General features: G+C 37.5%; 1 protein-coding gene across 10 annotated transcripts in view; it reads left to right on the forward strand.

Annotated features, from left to right (window-relative positions):
• PKP4 (plakophilin 4) overlaps positions 1–24,560 on the forward strand; it is a 241,491-nt gene that overhangs the window by 181,761 nt on the left and 35,170 nt on the right. For 6 of the 10 annotated variants that reach the window (XM_030325382.1, XM_030325379.2, XM_030325383.2 and 3 more), the window contains 7 exons: positions 242–373; positions 484–674; positions 2,845–3,397; positions 8,501–8,689; positions 10,624–10,843; positions 18,647–18,779; positions 19,777–19,990. In XM_030325382.1, coding sequence (XP_030181242.1) covers positions 242–373; positions 484–674; positions 2,845–3,397; positions 8,501–8,689; positions 10,624–10,843; positions 18,647–18,779; positions 19,777–19,990 — 1,632 coding nt within the window. The remainder of the gene's footprint in view (positions 1–241; positions 374–483; positions 675–2,844; positions 3,398–8,500; positions 8,690–10,623; positions 10,844–18,646; positions 18,780–19,776; positions 19,991–24,560) is intronic. The other 4 variants (XM_030325380.2, XM_032594412.1, XM_032594411.1 and 1 more) reach the window with 3 other exon arrangements.

Below are 24,560 nucleotides of genomic sequence, written 5' to 3' on the forward strand. Positions count from 1 at the left end.
GTTCACTTGGGGTGGTAATCAGGATGAGCAACTTTCATGAAATTTAGGAAAACATATTAATACAACGGGTATATGGAATACTTCCATATAGAAAAGAGTAAATCATTGTGCAGTTTACAATGAAAATAGTCTTTTATTAACATATAGATTATAAGAAGGTACAAATATCCGAACCTTTTTTTAGCAAGTTTTTATGTAATACTGTCATTAGATTTCGCTGTTTAAACTTCTCTTCTTACAGATGTGCCAAATACTGGTGTAAACAAACCTAGAGTTTCTGACGCTGTCCATCCCAACAACTATCTCATCAGGACAGAGCCAGAACAAGGGACCCTCTACTCACCAGAGCAGACATCTCTCCATGAAAGTGAGGGTCTGTTGTATTATCTTTTAAGTATTCGATTTGCTTTTCATATATGCTTTTTGAAAATGAGCATCCGAAGTGTAAAGTAAAGGTGTTTCCTGCTGGTTTCATTCCTGCAGGATCATTGGGTAACTCAAGAAGTTCAACACAAATGAATTCTTATTCTGACAGTGGATACCAGGAAGCAGGGAGTTTCCATAACAGCCAGAATTTGAGTAAAGCAGATAATAGACCACAGCATTCATTTATAGGATCAACTAATAACCATTTGGTGAGGAATTCAAGAGCTGAAGGACAAACACTGGTTCAGGTAAGCCAAGAACATCAAGATCCTTGTGACGAAATAACCCCCCTAATTGAATATCTGTCATAAGTATTCTTTCTGGATTGATTTTATAGAATGGACAAAGTAGTAAAATCAATTTAACGTTATTAGAGTCTGTGATAGTAAAAAAAACTTTTAGGAATTATTAGCTTGTATCAGTAAATTCTAATAAATTCCAGATATAGGAGAGTAATTCTTCTAGAGGAAACAAGTTTGGCACGAGAGGAAGAATATTGGTGGGGTGGGGGGAGTATTAGAAAACTAGGTAGAATGTTGCAGTGCCTTAGGGATTATGCGTTTCTAAAAATACTAGAGCTACAATATGTTCTAAAGAGTCCTAGAGGGTAGAACACTATTCCCACACCTGAATAAAATGGCACTGGCCTGCTGTAATCAAAATGCTTTGCCTTCATCTTTGGAATTGTTCCCTGAAATCACATTTCTTTGCTAGACTATAGATACTCTTGCCTATAGAAAGTTGTTTAGAAGTGTAGCCATTCTGTTAAGTTAGGGTTTTCTCACTTGTTGGTCAAAAAAAGATTGCCTGTGTATGTATTTGTAAAACCTCCTTAGCTCCGTATTCACTGCCACTTCACAGACTTCGATCCACCAGCATGTACCAAAATTCATGGAAGCAGTAGGATCCTGAGTGGTAGTAACCAGCGGGGATAACAGTCTGTCAAAGTACCCAGTGATTTCTCTTGAACTGAAAAATGCCAAGATGATCAAGAAGTTAGGCAGACACTAATCCTCTCATAATGTTGTAGAGGAAGCCCTGAAGGTAACACTGCCATGGGCCAGGCTTCCCAGTGCCAAAGGAGAAACAGGAGAGGACTTTGGCACTTTGGCTCAACAGTTTAGAAGAAATTTTTAAGTATTGAGAAACATCTCTATATTAAAACAAACGAAAATAGAGTGCATGTTATTTTTTTCTTCTCCAATCATCGTATTCCTAGTGCATGAGGGATGCTTTGATGGGAAAGTGTGAGAAGCTTTAGACTGTTTACAGGAGTTTATCGGCTTAGGTGAATTTTTACGTCAGCTGGTTTGAAGTCACACTTTTGAATAATAATTATCTTAACTACAGACATTTGTTTATCTCCCTAGAAGTGGTCATGTTACCTCTTTTTTCTTTTCTTTTCTTTTTTTTTAACTTAAGGTAAGTTGATTTTGTTCCTAGAGCTGAAGAGTTAGGTTGCAAGGGGGCAACCTGTGCAACTGAGCTGTCCCTTGAGAATAGATACACAGAGGAGCGCTTTGGACCCCAGGCCCCATCCAGACATTCATTTATTCCACATTTGATCACATTCCTTTCATTAATGGAGCCAACCCATAAGGACAAAAAAATTATAGACCCTCCTCTAGCTGCATTTAGATTGGTACATTCAAATTTTGTTTTGTTTTACACAAATGCCTTACCATGGCCAAAAATATTGACTCACAGGGAACAAAATAAGTACATTGATCCAGTGATGCTTTACACTTGCAATCCAGCATTTTTTTAATTGTGTACAGTGTACTGATTCAACAATTCTGTATATTACTCTGTGCTCATCATTATAAGTGTTTCCCTAATTCCCTTTATCTATTTCATCCATCCCCCCATCCACCTCCCCTCTGGCAACTCCCAGTTTGTTCTCTGTATTTAAGGATCTGGTTTTTTTTATTCCTCTGTTTCTTTTTTCTTTGTTTCTTCGTTTGTTTTCTTTCTTAAATTCCACATATGAGTGAAATCATATGGTATTTGTCTTTCTCTAACTTACTCCACTTAGCATTATACCCTCTAGGTCCATCCATGTTGTTGTAAATGGCAATGTAACATTTATCTGTTGTGAAAAATGCATAGGCAAGAGGGTAAAAAATATAAAGACAAAGGAAAAAGGAATATTAAGTATCTTCAGATCTCTCTTTATTAATTGATTCTGGGGGGGGAAAGTTAGAGGTTAAACTACCAAAAAAAAAAAAAAAAGTATACCAAGAGAAGCACAATAAGGACAAATTAATATCCAGCTCTAAAGCATAAAAAGGAAAGAGACGCCTAAAATGAGCAGTGAATTCATGTTCTGTAGTGAGCTATGTGCATTTTGTTCTGTAATGACAGTGGACACAAAACCCTGGATAAACCCGTTCTCTTTTTTCCCCCCCCTTTCATCAGCCATCAGTAGCCAATCGGGCCATGAGAAGAGTTAGTTCAGTTCCATCTAGAGCACAGTCTCCTTCTTATGTTATCAGCACAGGCGTGTCTCCTTCAAGGGGGTCACTGAGAACTTCTCTGGGTAGTGGATTTGGCTCTCCATCAGTGACAGACTCCCGACCACTGAACCCCAGTGCATATTCCTCAACCACATTACCTGCTCAGCGGGCAGCATCTCCATACTCTGCACAGAGACCCGCGTCCCCAACAGCTGTACGTCGGATTGGGTCAGTCACCTCCCGGCAGACCTCCAATCCCAACGGACCAACCCCTCAGTACCAAACCACCGCCAGAGTAGGGTCCCCGTTGACCCTGATGGATGCACAGACTCGAGTAGCTTCCCCATCCCAAGGCCAGGTGGGGTCGTCGTCCCCCAAACGCTCAGGGATGACTGCCGTACCACAACATCTGGGACCTTCACTGCAAAGGACTGTTCACGACATGGAACAATTTGGACAGCAGCAGTATGAAATCTACGAAAGGATGGTTCCACCTCGGCCAGACAGCCTGACAGGTGAGTTCAAGGTGACAGCACTACATAAAGCCCGGTGAGGAAATCTTCTGTGCAGTCGTCACCGAAACAGAGCATGATAAAGTGGAAAAAGCTCATAGTTTTATCTCAAAATTTATACTGCTGACTTCAGGCTGACTTGTCTTTCAGGCTCTATAATTCTTAATGCATGAAACTATATATACATTTATATCAACCAGAAATCTTTTGCAGTGAATGCATTTTCCCCCTCCCAATATTAGGATATAAAAAGTACTTTTTTTGCATTTTAGAAACATTGATTGGAATTCTAAGCTGTTTGTTGGGGTTTGTGGGGGGTTGCTTGTTTTTTTTTTAATGAAAAATTGTTCACCAGGTAGGCCTACCTATATCCAAACCTCTAAGTTATGTTAAAAAATCTCTTGAAATATCTCTTGAAATATTTAGCTTTTTTAAAAGAAATGCTTTAATGATACAGAATATGGATTTTTCTCACCTACTGCCTTGATTTTAGCATCCCAGTGGGAAATGCACAAAGCTCTTATGATTACCTTCAAATGCCATTCAGATTAAGTCAGAAAGACACCAGCAAGGTGCCTGATATTATAGCCATTTCCTCCAGGGTATTTTCATGGAGGGTTTCCCACATAATGTATAGGCATTGTTCTTTTTATCAAAATGAAATTTATATTTAGTTAGTGTTTTAAAATACATTTTTAACATGTACACAATGGTAAAAAAAAAAATTAAAGAATGTGTGTTTACATATGTATGTATTACAAATGTGCACTCACTGTGTTTTATACTGATGGGATTCTATTATATATTTATATATTGTATATATCTTATACCATGTAAATATGTATAATATATATGTATATCTTCTTTTTTAATATGTCTGAGAGCTCCATTCTGCCAATAGATGCCTAGGACCCTATTTTTATAGATGTATTATAATTTATTTTATCTCTTCCTTATTAACATTTAGGTTTTTTCATATTTAGGCATTAGAGACAACAATGTAACGTGTATGTAGCTAGTTCTGTATTGGTCTTGCATATTTGCACATAGATACTAAGATAACTGTGGGATGCATTTCTTGAAGTAGAATTGCTAGATCAAACTAGGTGCTTATTTGTTCTTAAAGAAATACTATCCTACCTCGTGCCTTCCAGGGAAGCTGCACAGATTTCTATTTCCAATAGGTTTAAGCATATCTGTTCTCCTAAACCTTCACTAGCACTGCATATTGTCAGAGTGCCTCATCTTTGCCAATGTCGTAGATTAAAAGCTGTGCCTCATTGTTTTAAGTGCCCTTTATCAAGTTATGACTGATGTTGAAGATTTTACATGTTTATCAGCCTTTTTATTTCTTTTCTCCAAACCACAAGTTTAGGTTTTTTGTCTATTTTTAACTTATGAAAGCTTTTTATACTTGAAGTAAATTAGCTTCTAGTAATATACGTCTCAGGTATTTTTTCTATTTTGTAACTTGTCTTTTGACTTTGTTTTTGGTATTTTTTATTTACAGAAGTTTTTAATATTTTGTATAGCAAAATTAATATCATTTCCTTATGGCTTCTGGGAAAGGTATTTTCTAGTTGAATAATTTTGCATGAAGAATTCATATTGAACTAGATTTTGAGCTCAAAAGAAATTCCTAGTGGAGAAACCACCTCTTTTTCATTCAGTCATCAGAGGAGTGTACTTGACTTAGATATTTTCTGGCATGCCTCTGAAAGTATGCAGCAAAGTGAGGTAGGAATCATTTATGAAATTCTGTCTCCCAAGGAAACCCTAAAAGATAAATAGTTCTGAAGATTTCTGTATTCCCCCCAGTGTACATATAGAATAGCTATGCAGAAATCTATGTTTGCCGTAGAGTGAAGTGGAAACCCAGGAAGGAAGTGAGCACATCAGTTACTGTCTCTATGTTTAACCCTGAGAGGGATGATCTTCTTTGGTCTACAAAGCCTGTCTTCTGCCATCACAGGTGAAATTAGACTTTATGTTTAGAGCTAGGCTATCACAGATTTTTTGCCCTAATCTACTACAGTCTTGAAAAGAAGCTAAGGGTGTCCTTATAAAGGTTCTAGGAAAGCTCTGCCTTCCCATCGTCTCCTGCCTGCTTATTCTGAATGTGGATCCTAATTTGTGAATTCCTTTCTTTCATTCTTACTTCCAAAAGCCATGTGCTTATCATGATATTTATTATGGTTCTTGATCTCAAAGGATTAATAACCTGTTAATTGATAAGCCTGAAGCAATATTTTCTAATAGATTCAGACACTTGGATATTTGGTGATCATAATTTAAGTGATGATACAGTATGTGTATAAATTACTTCCTACAACAGAAAAATATCTCTGCCCTAAAATATTCATTTCAGTAAAATCATAGCATGTCAAGAAAAATTTTGAGAATATAAAGAATACTATTTGGGAGATAAATTTATGTTTATTTGCAATGTCTTAAATATAAAGATTTTAAATCACAGGGAATATGTCATTGTAATAGGTAAAGTAATGTGTATTTGTGGAATTGCAAATAGAAACTATTGGTTACATAAATAATTTTGTAGATCAGCATTTTCCATTATTTGGAGGGGGAGATAAGGTTATAAAAAATTTGCATAAATGCTTCTGGAATAGTTATTTCTAATAACAGTTATGGAACATATTTACTTATCTTCCAGTTTAAAAGACACTAAGTTACAGTGGACTTTCTACACTTAATCATTTTATTTAATCTATGGAGGCTATGTAATTTTATAATTTTTTAAATGTAAATCTGTAAGACTGTGTGTTTTGTTTGCATGCATGAGCAGGTGAACAAAATTAGTAGCCATCACTGTTATGTTACTCACAAAGATTATGTTACTCACAAAATAAAAGCCTTAGAATTATAGTGAAATGAACATTTCATTTATAAATGTTCATTTCACTATAATTCTAAGGCTTTTATTTCCCATTTCAGTTTGTCACATGTAGTAATTTCATCTCACTAATAATCTTATAACAAGTGAATAGTTGCTGGATACTTTTTATGGTTCTCAACAAGCTCATTTGGTTTCCTTTCCCATGAAATTATAGTAAATACTTGCAAATATTTATAAATCATATCATATAGCATGGTTTCCAGTGAAGAATCCAGCCAGATTCTTGCATAGTGAGAATATAACATTCTGATTATGTGCAAAATGCTTTGTTTGAGGGCATGGCTGTTCAGCCAACTTCATGAGCATTCAGTGCTCAGCTTGTTTGTGCCCAAGTGTTGAGTGAGCTACAGAGTATCACAGCAGATCACAAGTATTTGTGGCTTTATTGAATGTTAAAATAGCACCTTGTATTGAGAAGATTACCAAGGACCAGGTACATTTACCTGCCCACTTTATATCACCATTAACCAATACAATGCCTGCACTTTCATTCAAAATGCATCCCATAAAGAAATGGAGCTTACCTCTGCTAAGAAGAATGAGAAATCTGCCAATGAATGAAAAGCTGAAATCTCCAAATGAGAACTTTACGATAACAATCATGGTATCATCTTTAGAGTTACATTGGCTTCCATGGACCCCTGGTGGGCTAAACTTGCCCTTTAATTCTGTGTGAACACAGAGGGCTCTATCGAGTTCCAGATCTCTCGCACCACGTCTTATTGAACCCAGAGGGTTCACTGTGTCCAGTGTTGGGTTCCTCTCAGCCCTACCAGGAGGTAGTTTTCTGATGGGGATGAATCACATTTCCTTTTGGGCTCTCAGTTTCCTTGGTTTTGAAATGAAGTTTGGCTGGAGAATCTCCCAATTAAATAATTGTTTAAGCCTCTGATCTTCATTTTGGCAAGTGGAGAGCAGTAGCTAATGCCCACATTGGTTCATTTAGTTTCTTACCATGTCACCTTGCTGTCCAGGGTAGGTAATAATCATTCATTTCAGGAGCTCTACGTATTAAACTTTCTTGCCACTCCTCACTAAGCAACATTATCACTCATATTCAGGCCCATTTGCTTTTTGTTGTGATATGATTAACTGAGCTAATAGGATATGAATGAACCTATCTTTTTGTAATTAGTTACTGTGTTAATTATTTGCAATCTTTTTAAAGAAAGTAAGTGCTGACTTCAGATATGTTTGTGCTTTCTCTTATTCATATTTGGAATGTAACCTTAGTTACTATTCTTACCAAGTGACAGATTTTCCTTACTAATGATGACAGATCACAAACTTCTGAGCATCCTAATATAGAATGTAGTAATTCACTTTCTTTAAGCAAATAAAATGTTTGAGTTTGAACTGTACTTTTTTTATCACAAATCCCATGTGTAAACTTTAGTTATTAGCAATTTGAATGAAAGAATATTTCAAATGATCTAATGTTAATGTACTAACTTTGTATTTTTCCTTTGCACTAGAAAGAAGGTAAACAAGAATCTGGTATGTGGGTTCCTGCAAAAACAGCTATGTTTGTTTTTTTTTAAAAGGAAAAATACAGTGATAACAAATAGTAAAATAATACCTCATAATACTAAATAAATGTTATTGCTTCATTGATAATATTCCAAATTTTGTAACATAAAATTTCATCTTACTGAAAAGTCATGGGTGAATTGAGAGATATATTTCAGAAGTGTTCTTGAATCTCAGCCTTCACTAAGCACTATTACATAGGCATTGTCTTAGATGTTGAGATTTAAAGAGGCGTGGGACATGGTGGGCCCTGCCCCCAAAGAGATGGTTGTCCAGTTCTGCAGAGCAGGAAAAGAGAATGACGTGAACCATTGTTTTTATGTTTTAACTGTGAAAATCATGTAACCACAGAAGAGAGCATTCTCTCTTTGGTTACCACCATAAAATAGCTTACAGTTGGGGAATGAATTTCAGAGTATCAAACCACACAATAATTTTTTTCTTACAAAATTTACCTTTATTTTGCCGCCAAGAGAAAGTTTAACTCAAAAAATGTATATAACATCCCTTTCGTAGCTGGCATCCTTCTCTTGTAAAGTTCACCAGGTCCAGTGTTTAGTCTTAACATTGGGTCCTATTGGTTAGGTCTTATTAATTAAGTCTTTTAACCTCTCCACAATTTTCTCAATTTCTTAATGATGTAATTTTCCTGCCTCTAGGCTTACGGAGTTCCTACGCTAGTCAGCACAGCCAGCTTGGGCAAGACCTTCGTTCAGCTGTGTCTCCTGACTTGCACATCACTCCTATATATGAGGGGAGGACCTACTACAGCCCCGTGTACCGCAGCCCAAACCACGGGACCGTGGAGCTCCAAGGATCACAGACAGCATTGTATCGCACAGGCTCAGGTGGGCCTTAGTGCTGTTTAGCTGGTTTTCCCAAATGCAATGCCCAAGAGCAGACGGATTTTATTAAGATTGGTACCCTGTTAGAATGAAATCATGTTGCCCATTCAGTTGTCAGATAACCAGCTATCACAGTAGATCAATAAACAGTACAAGTTCATGTTGTACCTATTTATAGGTGATATATTTTCACCTTAGTCTAATCAATGAATGCAGTGATTAGTTTGTTAATTCACAAATAAGTTTGTAGAGCTACACGTATGACTCTCCTTGCATTAGAAACATGTTAGATACAGAAAGGAAAACCTGAGTTGGAATATTTCTTTGTGGTTTTTATTGCCTGGAATATGTATTTACAGAAGATTCCTTTATGAGTTATTTGGCTATCTTTATTTCAGCATGTATGTATCCCAAGTGTATTTGGTATTACTCCTCTTCAGATACTAGATTTCCTCTGAATGTCTACACGTAGAATGTGAGATATTCCTTATGATGGACTCAGTCTGAGGCAGAATACAGTAGCTGCATTTATAAAAACAGGGATGAGTGCATCACACCCTTGCACCCCCACTCTCACATTTATGCCACCCCATATTGGCTGACAGAGCAGAAGCTATGGCCCATGGCCAAGTGAGCTGCCAGATTGTGCTGCCGGCCTGGTTCATGGAATCCCAAGAGGCCTTTTCTTCTCTCTTTTTTTTTTTTAAGAGATAGTGCATCTATGAACATGCCCACAAATGAACATGCCCACAATGATACCACATAAAGGCACCATTCTAGAATGCATGCCCCCCAGAATACCAAGAGGGAGAAGACTATATTTGAATTGGTTCTTTGCCAAAAACTGACAGTTTGGTTTACTGCAGGATTTTTCTTCTAATAGAATGTACCGATTCTTAATAGATATTAGTCAAGAAATATTTCACTTGTTATGTTCTCTAAATTAAGGAATTTTTTTAAAGTTCTAATTGGCTTTTTTAAATGATTAGTGATTCAGCCTCCTGTCTAGAAATAGAGGGGAACTCCTCCCAAGGAATTTCTTTCATAGCATTAAGAAACAAACAATGTTATTAAAATCTTTTAATTGGGAGAAGAACATGTCTGCAATTATTGGAGAAATAGCTTCTGTAATAATTAAGAAAGAAATGTTATATGCAGTAGTACAATACCTCTATATATAGCCTCATGCAAAAATTTAAGAGGGTACCTAGAGAAGAATTTGATGTATCAGCCTTCTTATGAAATAAATTTTCCAATATTATCAAAATCCAAAGTTCTATAAATAAAATGTGTATCAAAATAAGTAACCTGTGTACACTAAGTGTTCAGTTTGACCATCTCAATTATCTACAGGTTTGAATAATTGCTTTTTATTGCTAAGTAAAATGGCATTTTGCCATTTATTTCTTGGAATAGTTTCTTTTCCTATATCTCTCTTGCACTTTTTTTTTTCTTTAAATTTAGTATTTTGAGAGAGAGAGGGAAGGAGAGAATCCCAAGCAGGCTTCATGCTGTCAGCACAGAGCCGCATGTAGGGCTCCATCCCACGAACTATGCAGTCGTGACCTGAGCCGACATTAAGTTGGATACTCAACCAACTGAGCCACCCAGGCGCCGCCCCTTGCTTGCATTTTTGTTACAAAATCTTATTAAACATAGTAAGATCAATCATGTAGGCAGATTTAAAGTTTTATTTTTGCTCTTTTCTGTTAATAAAATTGACATATTTTGTGTATATTAAAAATCTAAGTGCCTTCTTTAGCCCTGATAAGCCAGATTGGTAAAACCTACAATCTACATTGGAAATACTGGTAAAAATCTATAAAGCAATTTACATAATTGTTAAAGACTATAATCTTCCTTAAAAATAGTTTTCCTTGGAAAAGTACCACCTTGTGGAAAGTATACTAATCTTTTGAAAAATGTTGACTTTCTAGTAGGTGTTGGAAATCTGCAAAGGACATCCAGCCAACGAAGCACCCTTACATACCAAAGAAATAATTATGCTCTGAACACAACAGCTACCTACGCGGAGCCCTACAGGCCAATACAATACCGAGTGCAAGAGTGCAATTATAACAGGCTTCAGCACGTAGCGCCAGCTGATGATGGCACCACGAGATCCCCATCGATAGACAGCATTCAGAAAGACCCCAGGCAAGTACTGGTTATGAATCTCCAGGATGCTACAGTATCACAGGCATCAGTGGTTCCTTCAGTCTGACTTTTTTTCAAGTTGCCGAGTCTATGATACTATCAGTTAACTCCTAATCTCTAGTATTTCCAGTTGTATTTTAGCACTGTAGGTCACTGAAGTTAATTTCATCTTAAAGATCGATTCCTTCTTTCGATGCCTTAACAAGTTAGAGAATGCACACACTATCTGCGGCACTCATCACTGAAGTGCTTCACCAGGAACACTCCCTGGGTTAGCCTCTTTGTCTGAATTATATATACGCATGATTTTAAAGGATCATTTTACCCAGTTTCCTTAATCCTGACTGACTTTTTAGATAAGGGCTTCCGAAAAAAAAAAATGTATGGTGTTTTTAACTAGAAAAGACCAGTGTTGTGTACATTTTGAATCCTACTGGTCAGTGCTGTGTTGTGCTTTTATTGACTAGGTCCTTTGAAAAGCTCTCTGCCATTTAGGAGAAAGTAGTTTACAAGACACTCTCATATCACATAAGCAAAAAATATTTGGCCAGTAATACATGTTTCCTCCTTTTCATTTTATTTGGCCATGTAGAAAGAATGTTTTATTAAGATAAGTATGACTCATTTACTACTTGGTTGATTTTGAAAAGTAGTCTCATCTTTAATGAAAGCCACTTAAAATATTTAGGAAATAAAAAAGATTATTTAGAAACTGAAAGAATTTTAATTTCTAAAAGAATGGAATTATCACTAAATTTTAAGCAGCTTGAGTGTTATATTAAGGTATATATTAATTAGCAAGATTTCATTCACTCTTCGCCCACAAATTGTTGTTTCACTGGAAAATTGTTATAATTATCAATTCATTTTTAGCAACCTACCAACTTATTCTAGTGAATGTGAATTAAAAATGTGAATGAGATTTTGGTCATTTAAACAAAATAACTAAAGGTACTCTTGAGTTGAGTGGGAGCCCACTGCTTCACTAAAACCACTCCACTCTGACTCTTTTGCCTAAAATTCTTTATAGTTCACACATGTGTTTGGTTCTACTAGTCCACGTCCTTGTCATTTTAAGGGTTTTAAAATAACTTGTCTTACAGTACCTTCAATATAATTGACTCACAAATTTTTTCACATGATTCCATTTTTTTAAATCCTCAAAATGCCAAAATACTAAGACACCCTAATAGATGTGGAATTTCCCAAAAGGGTTTTGAATTGTACGCAATTTAGACCTTACCTCGGCTGAACCTGCAGAGAAAAAGAACAGCTATCCAGAAAGACAGTGAAGTGTGATTAGAGCTTTGAGCTTAATAGGTGTCCCTGAAGATTTCAGTTTTGACCTCTGCTACGAGTTGATTCATGATAAATAAGGATTTCATGTATGATAATACACTTCAGCTATTCATAGTATGATAATTTTGTAGTCTAATGCATAAAACTGTTACAGCTAGCTTTGATTATGTGAAACTTAACTGATAATGCATTTTGTAAGATGAATAAATGATTATTTTATAATAAATGCATTTATTCTCGATGAAACTGGAATCCAGGTGAATTTGAAGTTTAAATATTCAAACCAAAGTAAAAAGCTCATGACAGCTTTTAATTTTTAGTTTTGAAAATAGCAAACTTGGGGCGCCTGGGTGGCGCAGTCGGTTAAGCGTCCGACTTCAGCCAGGTCACGATCTCGCGGTCCGTGAGTTCGAGCCCCGCGTCAGGCTCTGGGCTGACGGCTCGGAGCCTGGAGCCTGTTTCCGATTCTGTGTCTCCCTCTCTCTCTGCCCCTCCCCCGTTCATGCTCTGTCTCTCTCTGTCCCAAAATTAAATAAACGTTGAAAAAAAAAAAAGAAAAAAAAAAGAAAATAGCAAACTTGAAGTGATTTCTATTCACTTGTAAGCCCACATTCTTTACCATTAATGCTGTATTATAATTAGCCTGAAAAATTTCTTATAGGGACTGGAGAAGTTATTAATATTTTCCATATAAATGGAAATCTGTGGGTTTTTTTTAATAGTTGTTGAGTGTAGAAGCAAAATTTATTAGTAATATAAGTGACACATCTAGAAGTAGTAACAAAAATACTTCCTATGGAAAGCGATAGCAACATAAAGAATAATAGCATTCATGCTGTTCCTTTTAAGCAGGACTTAATCTGTGCTGTTCAGCAGAATAAAACCATGTACAATCCCTTTGACCTTTATGTTATTGTCAAATATTTTACTTCTACACACATAATAAAACCCATAATATAGTGTTATTATTTCTACTGTAGTCAATTGTGTTTTAAAGAAATTAAGAGAACAAATGTCTTTATATTTACTGTATGTTTACCAAATATAGTTCTCATCCTATGTATTCTTCCTACAAATTCCAGTTTCCATCTCGACCCATTTCCCTTCATTTTAAGCACTTCCTTTAGCCTTTCTTGTGTTGCATGTCTGCTAGCAACATATTCTGCCAGTTTTAATTTATCTGAAAATGTTATTATTTCATTCATTTTTTTGTTTATTTTTATTTACCTTTATTATTTTATAAAATATTACAGCATTATCATTTTTATATGAGTATTTTTGGGTTGTAGAATGAATCACCTAAGTTTCCATTCTTTCTTTTTTTTTTTTTTTAATATAATTTACTGTCAAATTGGTTTCCATACAACTATTTCATTCATTTTTAAAGGATATTTTTGCTAGGTATAAAATTCAGGATTGACAGGTATGGGTTTTTCCTTTCAGTACTTTAAAAAGATGTCATCCATTGTCTTCAGCCGCGATTGTTTCTGATGAGAAATCAGACGTTATTCGTATCACTCTTCTCTTTATGTAATGTATCTTCTCTCTTGGCTGCCTCTCAGGTTTTTCTCTTTATCTTTGACTTTCAGCAGTTTTATTCTGACAGGCCTACCTATGGTTTTTGGTTTTTTTGGTTTTTTTTTTTTTTTTTTTTTTTTTTTACATTTAACCTGCTTGGGATTCATTGAGATTCTTTGAATCTTGGCTGGTGATTTTTATCAAAACTGGGACATTTTTAACCATAATTGCTTTAAATATTTTTTTTTGCCCCAAACTCATTCTCCTCTCCTTCTGGAGTAACTTGACATTATTGTACTACATGCTCTTACTCTTATTAAAGCTCTGTGTATATCTTAAAATAGTTTTTCTCTGTATTCTTCACACTGGATATTTTTTGTTGATCTATCTTCATATTTACTGCCTTTTCTTCTGTAGTCTCCACAATCTGTTGGTAAGCCCATCCAGTGAATTGTTTATTTCAGATACTTGAATTTGGTGGGTTTTTTTTAATAGTTTCCATGTCTCTAAAGACATTTCTTCATCTATTCACTCCCTGTATACATCTTTTCCTTTCCATCTTTGAGCACATCTATAATGACCTTTTAGAGTCCTCTGATAATTCCAACATCTGGGTTTGCTCTGGGTCTGTTTCTATTATTGGGGTTGGTTGGTTTTGTTTTGTTTACATCTTCATAGGTCACATTTCTGTTTCTTCTTATACCTAGCAGTTTTCAATCATATGCTAACTTTTGTGGATGATACATTGTAGGGACTCTGTATTATGTTGTGACCTGTTAGGATTCTGAGTTTTGTTGTGGCAGATAACTAAATTACTGACAGATGCTTTTGATCCTGTCAAGATTGGTTCTGTTCTTCTGAGAAGGGTCTGTTTCAGATTTGTTTTACTCCTAGCATATGCTTCCACTCTTTGGTGTAGTTCTTTGTGGAAATTAAATGCTGAGGTAATCAGGAAGGTTTACAGTCTGACTGGGCTGGAAGATCATAGTCACTGGCCTATGCTCAGCTCTGTCCTGCAACAGCTACTCCATCCGACCTACGCATGTGTCATGGACATGTACGGTCCAGCATTCAGTTAAAGACTTGTGAGTAATCCTCCTATAGACTTGTAGAATCTCTTCTACATAGTTCCCAGTTCCCTGCCCCTCAAATTCCAACCATTTTCAATTCTCACTTCTATCCCTCAGCTCACTAAGTCCATCATTGCTCCACTTCATGGGCCCAGCTTCCTATGTCACGATGCAAAAAAATGCCCTCAGGCAGAAAGCCAGGGAATATGGGGCTGCTATGATGGTTCCTGTCTCTCAGGAACTCGAAATTGTGTGCTTTTTTTCCCTGCCTGTTTTGGCATTGGTAGTATTCTTAATGTCTGTTAAGAATTAAGTCATTAAGTCGGTCCCCCAAGATTACATTCTTGTGTTATGTGTTGTCCAGGACCTAAAAACACTTCCTTCATACATACATTTCATAGTTTTGTTTTGTGAAAAGGCCAAGTCCAGGATCAGTTATTCTATGATGGCTGAAAACAGAAGTCTGGGCTTAGATTGTAATGAAGCAAATCCTGGCAGACATTGATGCCATCCAACCAGCCCATGAATTGATAACGGTGTTTCCAGGGTAAATTTCTGCTGAAAATCAGGGTTGGAATTGATGCCAACCAAGCCTAACTGCCCATCTCCAGCTGGAGTCTGGCCCTCATGGTACCCCAGTGATGCCAGAAAATCTTGACCATATCTGTGCCACTTAAAGAGGACAAAAATGTGTATTTGTTATGATTGTGAGTCATCAAGGAAAAATTAAATCACACTCCTTGCACTCTGTTAATTAGAGCACAGATTTACATAACAGGCTTTGGACAGATTTTGACCAGAAATAGTTAACATAGCTTCAATATATAAAAGGGAATTTATTATAGAGAGTGACCCTGTTTAGTTCCTTTTTCAGGGCTGATGAATATTAACAAAACATCCATATCATAATTAAAAGGAAAATATTTTAATATACACCATCACAATGTAATCATCACAGCCAACCTAAGAAGAAGGTACAACTGATAGTTGTTTTGTTCCTATTATACAGATGTAGTGCTCCAAAGTAGTAGTGCTCCAAACAACTAAGTGCTTTTCAAAATCACGTAGTAAATGAAGGACCTAGGACCTCAACATAGGCAGTCTAACTACAAATTGTGTGCTTTTCTTCCTGCCTCTTTTGGCATTGGTGGTATTCTTAATGTCTATTAAGAATTAAGTCATTGGGGCACCTGGGCGGCTCAGTCAGTTAGGCGTCCGACTTCGGCTCATGATCTTGCGGTCCGCAAGTTCGAGCCCCGCGTTGGGCTCTGTGCTGACAGCTCAGAGCCTGGTCCGGTTTTCTGATTCTGTGTCTCCCTCCGTCTCTCTGCCCCTCCCCCGTTCATGCTCTGTCTCTCTCTGTCTCAAAAATAAATAAACGTTAAAAAACAAAACAAAACAAAAAAAAGAATTAAGTCATTAAGTCTGTCCCCCAAGACAGAATCTCCCTCTTACCCTTGGCTTCAGTTTTCAAAAAAAATCATCTGGCTGCTATGCAAAGAGTAGATGGGGTAAGGGAGTGATATCTGAAACAGAGCACATAGGAGATTATTAGATGGGCCAGGCAAGGCGAAGAGAATGGATGGGTTGGGCTTATATGAAATAGTTCAGAGATAGTCAATAAAGTTTGCTGATAGGTTGGACAAGAAGAATACAGGAAAGAGAAAAGTCAAGGATGGCTCTATTTTGTTTTGAGCAAATGTGTGGATAGTCTTCTTGCCACTAATATTTTCTGATTCTAATACATTCTCTACTTGGCCACCAGAGTTTTCTTCTTTATAAATGTGACCTTATATATGTTACATTCTCTCACTCTTGTGCTTCACAACCTCTGCTTTCTGTTCCTTATGTGTGGAGGCAACATACAGACTACCTGGGTGGGTTTCACCCACCTCTATCACTTATTACTAATCTCAGGTTCCTTACCTCTATCAAATGTTATTGAGTAGTGCCTATGTCATATGGCAATAGTCAAGGTAAATGAGATAATGCATATAAAGCTCTTGACACAGTGCCTGACACAGGTGAACTCATTGAATAAGACATTGTTGCATGTACAGAGTCTTGTACACCAAACCACATCTCATTCAGTGCTTGTATCTCTCTGACACCTGCTATGGCACTATTCATTTGAACAGGTGGCGTGTATGTGTGTGCAGGTTTAGGTTGCCCCTTGTAGTGGACAAGCAAGTTAATACATAGAGCGCTCCCAGACCAAGAGAGACTCTAGGCCTTAATAACTAGGCAATAGAAGGATCACTGGGTTGTTAATTTAAAGATTTTTTTTTAGAGTTTATTATAAACAGCATTCATTTTACTCATTGTGTATAATAGTTCATTCTGCAATCAAAGTCCACAAATGTGTTGCTTTGTGAACCATTCCTTTTTTTTTTTTCTAATGTTTTTAATGTTTATTTTTGAGAGAGAGATGGGGGTGCACGATTGGAGGAAGGGCAGAGAGAGAGGGAGACCCAGAATCTGAAACAAGCTTCAGGCTCTCAGCTGTCAGCACAGAGCCTGACACAGGGCTCAAACCCATGAACTGTGAGGTCATGACCTGAGCCAAATTTGGACGCTTAACCGACTGAGCCACCCAGGTGCCCCATGTGAACCAATTCTAAGAAGTTGGTCTCTATATGTTACAAGAGTGAATGCACATTTAAAAAGGATCCTAAACAGTGAGCCAATCAGTTGACATCCAAATTCCAACAATGTGATGTTATCTGAAAAAGCAGAGTATAAGTGTACGTGCTTAGTGTGACTGTATACTCACTCTACAAGAAGTGGGATAGCATACCGGCTCTGAAAGCAGAGTGTTCTGTTGACTAGCTGAGTGACTTTAGGCAAGATGCTTAGCCTCTCTGTCTCAACCTCAATATCTATGTGGTTGCAATAAGAATAAATGAATTCATGGGGTGCCTGGGGGGCTCAGTCTGTTGAGTGTCCAACTCCTGATTTCAGCTCAGGTCATATGATGATCCCAGGGTCGTGGGATCAAGCCCTGCATGGGGCTCTGCACTGAGCATGGACCCTGTTGAAGATTCTCCTCTCTCTTTCTCCCGACCTCTCCCCCAGTACTCCTCCCCTGCTCGCTCACATGCACACTCTCAAATTAAAAAAAAATTTTTTTAATTGAAATTTAAAAAATGGTGGTTCCATTAAAAAAAAAGAATAAATGAATTCATATATATAAAATGCCTAGAATAGTGCCTGGCACAGAATAAGTAAGTACTCATGAAATACGAAGTGCTATTTAAATATAATCCATTTCTTTGAAAAAACTCTGTATGCACACGTGCATATTTTTATATATGTATTAGGGAAAAAAAGACCAACAGGAAATGTCAGCAGTGGTTTTCTCTGGTTATAGGATTACCGAAAAAAAATATTTTTTTTATAAATTTCTATACTTCTTATAATCGAGAGCAACCATAAATATTATATTAAGTTCTTTAAAAATCATCAGGCCCACATTACTTGCAATTTCCCAGCTGACACCAGTTCTGCCTATTCCCAGCAGCTTTCTTTCTCTCTGCTCAGACATGACTTCTCACCTGACTAAAGTGCACTTGTTTACCTGAGCCTCACACCTGCAAATTTCTGACATAGGTAGAAAGGCATAAAATTAGAATGGAAGAAGAAAATGAGAATGGAAAAGTTTTTCATATTAAGAATGTCCTTTGTTCTCTTGAACCTCTTTCTGTGCCTGATGATTTCTTTGAGTTCAGTAGCATCTCCGTCTCTGCATATGTTCATCGGGGCGGGCGGGGGAAGAGCTCTTTACATTTATATATTTTAGGAATTTTGTAACTTCCAATTTTAGTCTCAGCCAAGCTTTTTTTATGACAGACTCTTCATCGAGTGTATTGTTAAAACACGGTCGTTCCTGCTTTGAAGCCGTGTCTTTCTCTCACAGGGAGTTTGCCTGGCGTGACCCCGAGTTGCCCGAAGTCATTCACATGCTGCAGCACCAGTTCCCGTCCGTGCAGGCGAACGCGGCCGCCTACCTGCAGCACCTGTGCTTTGGCGACAACAAAGTGAAAATGGAGGTACGCACCCAGCGCCTGGCACACCCCCGGGGGGCGGTGCCTTCCATGGAGCAATCACGTGCTTATGTGCTTCAGAAATTACTAGCTGCAATTCACAGGCCATTTTAAAGGGATAGTGTGATACCAGATACCCCTTTCATTCTTAACCATGCATTTCAGTATTTTGTAGGAGAAACCAAGATGAGGATATTTCTTGGAGTGCTTTTAGCATTTTCAAATCCCGTGTCTACTCATTAGCTTACTTATAAAAGATGAAGCAAAATTCGATTTAACCTACGTTTTTAGAGTATTTTCCAAAAATCTATTAGATAAAAATTATGTATGAAACTAGCGAGCTCACGTACTTTATGTGATTCTGTTAAGATTGGTGCCGACATGAAATTAAGTCAAGTTACAGAGAATTTTTAACTGTTAACTAATACTGAACATAAATGAGTATTTTATTTCAGATTTTAAAGTTTTTTGGCATTTATAGAAATACAGTGAGTCATTGGTTATTGACTAGTGTCCTATGACATACAGATTCTTTCTTAACACTTTGGCATTTTCCCCCCTGCAATGGCAAATGGAACTTCATTGTTTTTCCTCAGCTTCGTATGCAAAACAACATACCAGCTGCTGAGCTAAAGGTGGATGAAGGAAATAAAGCCCAGATATATTCATGTAATGTACTAATTAATTGGCAAATGGGAGAAAATTAGGGAGAGTAGTCTAGAGAAACAATTCTGTAATCCAAATGACTTCAGTCAAAAATCCTTACCTCCAATCCATACAGCTTTATTGTGTTTGTGTATTTGCTCATTTCCCTCAGAAGTATAAGCATAACCCCTCTGTGTTTAGGAGGGTAGAGTAGGACTATGCTACCTACACTTGGCCATTAATCCACCTACGACTGCCTTCCTTTTTTTTTCCTGTGATCTTTCCATAACAGACTTTTATTTGATCACTTTTTAGTCATGTGTCACTTAGGCCTGGTACCTCATATTTTTCATTCTAGGTGTGTAGGTTAGGGGGAATCAAGCATCTGGTTGACCTTTTGGACCACAGAGTTTTGGAAGTTCAGAAGAATGCTTGTGGTGCCCTCCGAAACCTTGTTTTTGGCAAGTCTACAGATGAAAATAAAATAGCAATGAAGAATGTTGGTGGGATTCCTGCTTTGTTGCGACTGTTGAGAAAATCTATTGATGCAGAAGTAAGGGAGCTTGTTACAGGTGGGTAAACAATGTGATCTTGTCCTGAAGGAAATGTTGAAAGCCACCTAGCCGATGTCCTTGTGTGGTGGCACAGTGAAGAAGTTGGAGGTTCTAGGTAGGAGATCATGATGTAGTGTGCACAACTGTGACAAAGGCTGAATCTAATTTAATCCGATGATTCAGAAAGCACTTGCACTGCTACAGGGTCATCCTGACTAGTATCAGTTATTGTACTTGAGTGCGTTAAGTATCAGCTAACAGATGTCTTGTGCGTGAAGGACTGAATACAGCTTTTTTTATGATGTATTCCATAGTAAATCTACTTGTGTTAAATAGACTGGCTCTCCTTTATTATGAAAGTAAAATACAGTTAATGGATTAGCTACCTTCCACTTGAGTTCAGCCAGTTTCCAGATCCCTGTTAGTACGTCAGATGCTTTCCTGGCTACCGGAGATGCACACGTGAATAAACCTCACCCCTGCCCTCAAGTAGCACTCCGACTCAGGAGGAACAGGAGTGGTTCTGAGAATGTCAGCGAGAAGCTGCAAGTGTCAGGACTTAGTAGGGGCTGCAGCTAGGAGCACAGAGGATGGGCAGGGAAGTCCTCTGGTCAGTGTGAAACCAAAATTGCCCTGAAGGATGTAGAGGTGTTGACTGGAGATACTTCCAGTCACAGGCAGAGCTCAAAGCCAGCATGGAATATGGGGTTAGAGCTTCCAGCCAGAGAGGCATGCTGAAGGAAGACAAAGCCAAAGAGAAACACAGGCCTGGTTTGCGGAACTTTTATGAGGAACTTGTGTCCCGTACACTGTGGGGTGATTATAGGGCGTGGTGTGGCCAGTTTGGGGTTTTAAATGCATTCTTCCAGCAGGTATCAGGGTGGGGGATTGATTTGAAGTAGATGAATGTGGCATCTGGGAGGCCTATAATCTTGAGGTAATAGCTTGAGCCACATCCATGATAGAAAGAAGGGGTGGCTGGGGTGCCTGGGTGGCTCAGTCGGTGGAATGTCCAATGCTTGATTTCAGCTCTGGTCGTGATCTCACGGATCATGAGATTGAGCCCCATGTTGGGCTGACATGTGCTGACAGTAGCCTGCTTGGGGTTTTCTCTCTCCCCCGCTCTCTCTGTTTCTCCCCCTGTTCATGCACTCTCTGTCTCTCCCTCTCTCTCTCAAAATAACTAAATAAACTTTAAAAAAAAAAAAAAAAAAAAAAAAAGGAAGGGGTGGGTGGTCGAGAAGAGGGAATAGAGAGAAACACACTTGATGGTCAGGGCACAGCGGTCCAATGTGGGGAGTGAGAGAACAGGAGGAAGCAAGTTATGCTTTGTCTTGGGAGACGATGTTGCAGCACTGTCAGCTGAGTTTAAGGGTGCTTGAAGTCCAAGTGAAAGAACAGTTCTGCAGCAGAGCGAATTAATGACAGCATTATTTATAATAGAGAATTAGAGGGAAATACTGAGTATTGACTGGTAGGAAAATAATTAAATAAATGGCAGTATATTCACACAGTAAAACCAGACATAAGAATTAAGACAAATGCATTAGAGCTGTCTCTGGATAGCTGTAATGTCTGTGTATCTATAGATGTATAGATAAATATCTAGAAGCATTGGTGGGATGGCAAGCACAGCATGATACTATTGGTATAAAGTTTCACAGTATGCAGGTTGAGGCTATAAATTATTTTCTGATATACATACATGCAATAAAGTTAAAATTTTTCATTGAAATGACAGAAGATAGATTAAAGATAGTGGTTGCCTGTGGGGTGGGGAGGAGGGCAGGTAGAGAAAAAGGGATTGGGAGATTTAATCCAGCTCTGTTTCTTTAAAAAAGAAAAGAAAGAAAGAAATCTGAAACAAAGAAGACAAAATGTCAAAGTTAGATAGTAGTTACCTGGGTATCTTATATTTGCTATGCTATTTTTCATGCCTGAGATATTTAATTTAAAAATCTCTAACAACATTTTAAAAAATTAACCCCATTCCCCACTGGCTTTCACGATGAAATTAGAGCTGTAGGTTCTGTCACATATAATTCAGTAACACTGGGGAATGTAGCAAACCATCATGAATCTAATATTTGAGGGGGAATCAACTTTCTCATAAGATACTAAAATTTAAAATATAGTACCCTGTACTCCAAATAAGGTATGAAATTTACATACTAAAAGTAGAATACACTTTATATAAAATCTTAAACTCTGGATTAGACTCCCTGCCTTAACATAGTTTGAATATTAATGCTTTAACACATCTAAATTATCTATTGATTTATTACTATGTTCTCTTTCTCAAATGCTTTCGAGGCATCAAACCCTCTCACACCAAAAAATAAATTATTTACACGTACATACATATGGCATATGTATATAAAATGAAAATTAGAACAGGATAAATAGAACTAAGAGAAAAGGAAGAATATAGACCTATCCATTCTAGAAGTCAATATAGTCCCTCCCTTACATTAAGTTCTCTGTAAGGGAGGCTCAGAGGAGACCATGTGTTTGCAGCATGAGTGCTTTCTTTCCTTGTTTGCTGTTTCTTTCCCATCACTGTGAACTTCCTGTGTCATTGTCCAAATAGCGTCTCCCAGTAATACCTGTGTGGCCAACAGGGCTGCAAACTGATGTGTGTGGGCTCCCTACAACATCATGGCAATCCGGGGACAGCCTGATGTTAAAAGCATAGCTTCTACTCAGATTTGGTTCTTTTTTGATTAGTCATGATAGATGTGTAGGGTGTTTTTTCTCTTCTGTCATAATTTCTCACAGGAGGAATAGGTGTTTGGTAGATTTTTGTTTCTGAGGTTTTATCCTTGGGTGAAATGGTTACAGTGCTTTTTCTGAGCTCAAGGAACGTATAAGATTTAGTGGTAAACAAGAAGCAAGTACATGAAAGTTTGGCGATTTCTTTTTCATTTGAGAATAAATCCGATTTATTGGAAGTAGAGTCAAACTTCACTAAGAGCTTTTATGTACTAATTTGCCTGGTGCGTACTCCAGATGTAAGTGCTAATTTAGATGCTTCCCTCCACATTTCACTCTCTCTTTGTGAGTGCAGTACTAGTTGCTGAGAATGCAAGATGTTTTAAGACATGGGTCCTAGCCTTGAAAGGAGGATATGAGTGTTTATTAATTCAAAAAGGCTGTTTCTCCAGTAGATCGTATTGCTTCCAATGTAAAACTAACAACAACCTCTTTTTTTTTTTTTTTTTAAACAACTGCCAGTAACTTTTAGGCTTTAAGAAGTATTTTTTGTCCACATTTGTAGGGGAGGAAAAATTAATAACTCTATATTTTTACTCCCAATAATTTATACTGATTTATGAACCAATTGCTTATGAAATGTTCTCTTCAAAAGTAGTCTTTGCTTTGGAATGGGAGTGGTCAGTGTGTGAACACTTCATTCAGTTGACATATATAAAGGAGTTGGACCAGAGGACTTCAAAAGTGAATTTCCAGCTTCAGAATGCTGAATGTCAACCTGAGTTTGATTTGTATATAACCATTATCCAGCTAATTTGAAACTACAAAGTCATAATATAAATCTAGCACAGTTATGTGTGTGTGTTGCATGTATGCACGTATTTGTAGACCAAGATTTATGAAGACAAGAAAAATTATACGTTCATATTTTTCGGTTCCAGAATTTAGTGGTACCACCTCTAAATGATGTTCAGTAACTTTTTAAGAATAACTAATCCCTGGTGTGTTTTAATACCTGACAATATCAAGACTTCCTGGAGCTCCTTCAGTAACTCTTCCTTGAGTCAATACTCATAAACCATCTTTAAACCAATCACAGGGTTGGAGGAGACCTCAAAATAAATTTTGTCCCATCAGCTATCCAGTGCCTGGATTCCCCGTACAGTTTCCACACAACATAGCCACCCCTGATGTACTCGGACCCACAGAGACGGGGAGCTCACGGCTTTGTGGGGTTAAGACTGAGCACAGGGTTATCCAGAGAGCAACAAGAAAACATTAAGTATGGCTCGAGAAAGCAAGCAAGGTACGCCCTCGGGAGTTCATTTGGCCTAAGAATAGCCCCATAGGAGAAGACCAGTCGCCCCTAAATCCAGCCTCCTGGACTCTCCTAACCAGGAAAGTGTGTCTCAGGCTGAACCATTCTCATTAAGGCGTGTCTGCTCCAAACATGGGCAGCTGCGTGCTATGTGACCACATCACTATGAGCTGCCCATCTCCTGTAAAATCCTCTTTGAAAACAGAACATTATCCTTCTAAATTTCTGTGTTCTTCCAATGTCTCCACGAGGTACTCTGGCCCTGGCTAGCCTAGTGCAGTACTTACCCTTTGCAGGGATGGCGTCGGAGCTCCTCAGTGGAGATTATCGTCGGCTTAAGATCATGAAATGTCAAAGCACAATGAACTGCTGTGTTCAAAATATTGTATTATTGGAAGAAATTACTATCCCCTTGAAAATTAAGTATTTTGATATTCTTAGTGTAAGTAATTCAACCTAGTTATTAATCCGAAGACTTATTTTTTTTTTCTAGTCCCCTTTGTTTCAGTTTGGCATTTTAATGTACGTAAATGAAGAAATTTTAGCTCTTCTTTTAAA

The sequence above is a fragment of the Lynx canadensis genome, chromosome C1 (assembly GCF_007474595.2).
Source record: "Lynx canadensis isolate LIC74 chromosome C1, mLynCan4.pri.v2, whole genome shotgun sequence".
NCBI lineage: Eukaryota > Metazoa > Chordata > Mammalia > Carnivora > Felidae > Lynx > Lynx canadensis.